A 6,692-nucleotide genomic window follows, 5' to 3' on the forward strand; every position below is an offset into this window, starting at 1 on the left:
GGGTACGACAGGTACGCGACTAATGTCCATTTCCACCACAACGGATACATTTATCCTCTGCTGATTTATTTTGCCCAATGTTTCTTTCTTTATCCCACTTCTAATGAGATCCTTTCTTGTGAATATAATTCTTCTTCCTTCCATAATTTTCTTGTTACCAAAACCTTGCCATTTACCTCTTATGAGGTAATGATTTGTCGCATTTGCTTCAGGAAATGGGGCGGCGCCAGCTAGACGCGTTTTATGATTTAAAAACAACTCATTGTTGCGTTCAGCAACAAGAAGGCAAGAAATTAGTTCAAAATATTTTTTTAAATCTTTTTTTTGATATTGCTGCTGCAGGAACACATTCGAGGCATGGAAGGTAGAGAAAGTTTTCTCTAACATATCATTATCAGTTATTTTATCCTGACATAATTTCATTCGTAAGGTGATTCGAAACATTGCTGAATTATATTCATTTATGGATTTAAAATCCTGTAGACGCAAGTGCGTCCATTCATATCGGGTTTGAGGAAGTATCAACGTCTTTTGACGATTATACCTTTCTTCAAGGTCTTTTCACATATCTGCAAGATCTTTTAATGTGAGATATTTATTTTTCAATCCTTCGTCAAGATGACGACAAAGGAAAATAATGACTTTGGCTTTATCCTTCTGGAATGCATTATTTTTAGCCTTAATGGTATCTCTAAAATACATTGAATCAAGATAGATTTTAGCATCTAGTATCCATGATAAATAATTATTTCTAAATATATCAAGAGCATTAAATTCAAAATAAGAGAGTTTCGACATAATAAAAATTTGTTATCTAGAATCTTCCTAAAATTTGATTAGAGTCTTATGCTGATAACGTGTTGTAGAATAAATAAATAATTAAGGAAGATATAATCAATATAAAATAAAAAAGTATAAATAAAAAACACTAATATTAATATTTACTACAATTAATATCTTAATATAAAAATATTTCATATATAATAGCATATATAAAAGAGAGAAAGAGAGAAAAGTGTTTTAACAATACGAAAAAAGAGAAAAGATTTTATTGATCGTGTATATTATTCTTCATATCGAATCCTCTATTTATAAACGTACAAAGTTAAAGTTTAACTTTAGTTTTCGAACCTTTCACTTGAAAAATGTTTAACATTTTTTTAATTATTTAAATACAAAACGATGCTAATGTTTTAACTAAAAAACTATTAAAAAAACTCCTCCACAAAACGGCAGTGCCGTTTTCATTTTGTAACTTTTTCTAAAATTAAAAAAAATGAATCACGTCAATAACGTTTTAGTTATTTTTAATTTTTGTTATTTAAAAAATTAAAGATCATGGGAAAAGAAGCATCAAACTATGAATGACCTAATAACACTGTATTTTTTTAAATAAAATTTATTATGACCGTTATTAATAATTTTAGCATATTTTAGTGATTTTTTTTATAATTCTCCAAAGAGTAAACAGATAAAATAATTAAAGAGAATAATTATTAATAAAAATAATTCAATAAATTTATTTATTTTTACCATTTATAATTTTATTTTAAATCAAATTAAAAACGTACAAATCTACAAAATTTTTTCAAGTATTTAATCTTATTTTTTTATGATTCCTTCGCTATTATTTTCAATTTTTTTAATTAAAATATTTGAAAACAACCAAAACATCATTCACGTTTTCTATTTTCAGATTTTAAATAAACTTTCAAAATGAAAACGGTACTGCCGTTTTCTGGAAATTTTTTAAAATATTTTTTAATTAAAACGTTGGCACCGTTTTATATTTAAATAATTAAAAAAAGAGAAAGTATAGGGAACCAATGACCTAAGCGTACATTGTCCTACCAGGTTATGCTTTTGGGAATCAGGTTATGCTTTTGGGATGAGTGGTTTCAGGACATGGTATTAGAGTTCCAGATCCGGAAGGTCAAGAGTTTGAATCTTGGTGAACCCAAAATTAGTTTTTTATAACATGAGATAAACCAAAGATTTAGTCCATTGTACACATTGTACGTTTAGTTCATTGGCTCCCTAGCACTACTCTTAAAAAAATATTTTTTACACACAAAACGTAGGTCATGTTTTATGTTTTTCAAAAGTAAAAAATTCCATATACTCACCTACACTAAAATATAGAGGCACATCACATTATTTATTACAATATTAAAAAAAAAATTAGCCGTAAAATTTTCGTCATGCAACTGGACACTACCACCGCCTAGGCGCCTGCCCATGAAAAGTGAATGCCACCAATTTGCTCTGAACAAACCTATGCTAATGGAGGAACGTTCTCATCAAACTCAATTTTTATCATCACTCCATTATTTTAACAGTACCTTAACCAACTTATATATAGAAAATAATTAATACATACAGGACCATAGCTATAAATACCAGCCAGATAACATATATATCCTACATTGATCCCCATACATCAAACCTTATTATACCTTGCTCGATCTTCTAGCCAGATATGACATTCTTGCATTCCACAAATTCAACATCTCTTATTTAGATAAGTAGTTGTTTTCTTGAATGCAAGAATTTGTATTTGGTTGGTCTATCTAGCTAGTAAGATCCGGGCACCCAAAGAAGGGTATCAGTGGCAAGAAAATGACAAACGGGAACAGTTCCAGGCTTAACATTAAGTTGCATAAAAGCAGGATTATCACTAGCCCAATGCCTAGTATTATTATGGCAAATTGCTAGAGCTTTAGCTTTTGTCCCATCTTCGATAGACACCAATGGAACATTATAAGCCCTTGATTCCACTTTGTGGCAGTAGAACACAGCATAAGGGTAATTCAGTTTGTGGCACACTACAGCTTTATCACCATTTTTTGTCACTCCCTTCAGCACACTGTATTCCTCTGCCTTTTCATTTTCCTTCTCCAACTCTGTTGAGAGTAGTTTTATGTTCTTCCCAAGCTTCAAAACCGCAAAGTTTACCAATGAGTCCAGAGAGGTGGCACAGTATTTTTCCTCCCCCTTAATGGCAGGGCTTTCGCAAAGCTCAAGTGTGTCTTTCACTGTCTTAGCATCGGTTGACTCAGCCTCTATGCCAAAACGCTTCAGAATCTCTAGGAGCCTGAAATTGGTAATGCTTAGTGCTTAGTGACATAGTCATCAGTGCTAATTAGAGAATAAAAAATAATATTTATATACTAAAATCAATCAAGAATTATATATTTATTATATTTAAAATTATCTATTTATTTTAGTAATAATTAATGAATATAAATTAAAAAATTGAACTATTTGATTAATTTTTATCATCTTCTAGACATTTTTATATTATTAATAGCAAAAATATTAAGGAAAAAAAATATAAAATCAATTCAGAACAACTGAAGTTACCTTATTTTATATTAAAGTTATTTATTGTAGAATTATAAATTTTACATACATTAAATTAAAAATATTAATTAAACAAGATAACTTTAATTTATTGTTCATTAGTATTATTGTATTAATATTTTAATAGTTAGTTGTCTTTTAATTTGTTACTAGATATATCTAAGTTTATTTATCATAAACAGTTTTAGTCTGCAACAATACAATGCAAGAAATAATAATTGATACATTTAAAATTGACAAGGGATAGATTTTTAACAAGTGTTGTCAATAATAATCACTTCCTCAATACCTGGTACTGGAAAATGGGGTGATCTTTGCAAGTGAGTTTGGTAAAAAGGTGAAGTCACTAGAACGCTTAGGGAACTCAAGTTTGAGTTTCTTGCCAGGATGAAGGTCTTGTTCAAGGAAAAATGTGACATTCAGCACTGTATCTTTGAGTCCATTAGGGTCCCTCAGTTTGCCATAGACGTCAACATCTATTTTGTTGTTGCTTATCTTAAGTCCTCGATCGCCAATTCCTTATTAACACCAAAAGGCGAACAGAGATTAGATAGTGAGATTAGGCTCGGCAAAAATTGAGTGAATTTCAATGTAATTTGAGGGTAGTTTCCTTTGTAACAACCACCACCACCATAAAAACTTAAAAAAGCACTTTGAAATAGTAATTTTTAGTATTTTTAATTATTATTTGATCAATATAAATATTAAATTATTTTTAATAAATAAAATTTATTAATTTATGTATATAAATTATATTAATTTATATATACAAATTTTTATAAATATAGGTAAATAATATTTATTAATTATATAATATTGTTTAAAAACCTTAGTTTAAAAATTAAAATTAGTTACATAGATGAAATGATGTTATTGCATCCTATTACATCTACAACAGTGAGATCATGCATTTACATATTGATTTTTTTTTTAATTCCTTTGTGTAGGATCTTTTTAAATATTTATCTACTATTTTTATCATTTTCTATTTTTTATATGATCCACTCTTTTTAACTAAATGCATTATTTTTCTCCACATGTTCAAATTACCTATATGACAATATTTTATTATCTTTTGAACAATAGGCAGTGTAATATTAAATACAAGTTTTAATCAATAAAATATTAAATACTATTTATTAATAAGTAATAGTCTGAAACAAATTTCAATGCTCATCCCTCGTTGTTAAACCATTATTTATGATTTTATTTAGACAAAGTGATGAATTAAAAGTTAAAAGTTTATATGTCATCTTATTATATTTATAATTTGTCCAAACTCCAAATAGATAATTATTGAAGAATGGAAATAGTATATAAAAAATAATGATAGAATAAATTGAATGGAAATAGTATATAAAAAATAATGATAGAATAAATTTCCTAAGTGGAATTATATGAGTTATGACCTTTGCAAAGTTAAATTCCAACAAGGGTTTTTTTGTCCTTCCAATTCTGTAATTTTTTTTTCGGTTCCTTCTTGTCTAGAGTACTTGTGTGTAATGCAAAGAACAATAAACGACCAAACAACTGAAGTAGATGTAATTAAAGGTTAAATATGAGAAGTGGAAGAATTGGAATCTGGAATCTCAAATTCATACTACCACATACTGACCAGGCTTCGTGAGATCCCTTAATGCTTTAGGCATGTGATCAGGGTTTCCCCATAACATCTCATTTGCTTGGACATGGCTACCTAATAAGAATGCAACCTGCCAAAAGTTTCAATTATTATTATTATTATAATATCAAAAACAAACTGAGCATACATAATAAGTGATTTATCAGAATACTTTTAAAATAGAAAAATGTTAGAAAATTATTAGAATTTATTATTTTTAATTATTAATTAATTATTTATGTTTAAAAATGTAAATTAAAGTATGTTGTCATGTTATTAAACTAAAGAGAATTAGATTAAATGCTTAAAGTAATAATTAAAATAATAAATTCTGATAGCACTCTAACATTTCTATTTAAAATATGAAATCGAAGAGAAACTTTCAAATAGTGAATATAAAACATTTATTAACTATAATAAAATTATTTATCCAAAAAATTTATTATGTTAGGCAAAAGGATTTTCTTTTATTTGTCTTATATTTAAATTATTTGTTTATTTGTAAGAATAAATTAAACATAATAAAAATTAAATCCTAAATAATTATATATCCAGTATTATCAATACTAGTCAAATTCTTTTACAATAACAATTATAATTGGAAAAAAAATGAAGTTTCAAATATATTTAATGTATTGAGCATTTTAATTAAATATATCTAGTATTAAAAACTTGCCTTAATAAATTATAACAACTTTAAGGGCTTCACTTTTATTTTTCTGAATAGAGATAAAACTTACACAGAAAAGTGCCGAGATGAGGCCACAGTGACCAGACTCCATTTACTTCCAGGCTACGAAATACTTAGGACATACAATACCAACAATTTATAGAAATTAAATGCATCTAAATTCAATAACTACTGTGCATAATTCGGATAATATAAGTTGATCAAAAGCCTATGGATCTACTCCTTCCACGTATCTATTTTGGTCATCTATCGTTTTTGGACCTCCATTATTGAGCTTACAGGACGTAACTCTGAATTTTCTACTTTCTTTCCATCCGTTAATATTACACATCAATCATATGCCGGGGGACGGGGACTGATGATTATTTTCATGTCCTATATATATTTTCCAGCTATTTTAAGATTTAATACAACAACAATAATAAAGTTTTATCTCACTCAATTATGTATTATATAGTGATATCACATATGAAATCTGGTTTGATTACCTCATACTGAGAATTTTTTTTAGATCTTCTTTTATCATTATCTATTGATTTATCTCTTATTTAAGGCTCGATTGGATTGATTTAAAAAATATATATATTTATTTTTTTTATCTTTTCAACAAAAATTTGTTTTTTTAAAATAAATATTATTTTATTATTATAAAATAAAGAGAAAATGATAAATTGATCTCTGACGTTTTTGTCTATGGACATTTAAGTCTCTAAAGATTTAAAAATATATTTAAATTCCTAACCTCTTCAAGATATAGAGACATCGACCCCTGTGTCTAATTTGTTCCCTTTTAGAAACTCTTTCACATGTGCATCCGTATCAACCAGATCAGTACAACGGGAGTCACATTTGATTTTTCCATTAGGTCTGATAGACCCAAATAGACATGAGGGATCAATATTACTACAAAAAGGTTAAAATGGCATTTTTTTCCTGGAAATTCCGGCGGTTCCAATCGCCATTATTACCAAAAACGGTGCCTCCAAAAAACGTCGGTATTCTGGGTGCCATTATGGT

General features: G+C 27.7%; 1 protein-coding gene across 1 annotated transcript; it reads right to left on the reverse strand.

Annotated features, from left to right (window-relative positions):
• Nucleotides 1-2,139: 2,139 nt before the first annotated feature.
• Nucleotides 2,140-5,885, reverse strand: LOC107462457 (BURP domain protein RD22). Its single transcript, XM_016081052.3, has 4 exons — nt 5,725-5,885; nt 4,979-5,075; nt 3,653-3,881; nt 2,140-3,094 (listed from the first exon to the last, which is right to left on the reverse strand). Exons 1-4 carry the CDS (start codon nt 5,764-5,766, stop codon nt 2,575-2,577), a joined length of 888 nt encoding a protein of 295 aa, XP_015936538.1. The 5' UTR covers nt 5,767-5,885; the 3' UTR covers nt 2,140-2,574.
• Between the last annotated feature and the right edge of the window lie 807 nt (nt 5,886-6,692).

This window comes from Arachis duranensis, chromosome 8 (assembly GCF_000817695.3).
Source record: "Arachis duranensis cultivar V14167 chromosome 8, aradu.V14167.gnm2.J7QH, whole genome shotgun sequence".
Taxonomy (NCBI): Eukaryota; Viridiplantae; Streptophyta; class Magnoliopsida; order Fabales; family Fabaceae; genus Arachis; species Arachis duranensis.

Coding starts and splice junctions, on each gene's coding strand:
- LOC107462457 (XM_016081052.3), bottom strand. CDS start 5,766: ATGGAGTCTGGTCACTGTGGCCTCATCTCGGCACTTTTCTGT. Junction 3,882..4,978: donor AAGGGATCTCACGAAGCCTG/GTCAGTATGTGG, acceptor GGTGTTAATAAG/GAATTGGCGATCGAGGACTT. Junction 3,095..3,652: donor ACCCCATTTTCCAGTACCAG/GTATTGAGGAAG, acceptor TACCAATTTCAG/GCTCCTAGAGATTCTGAAGC.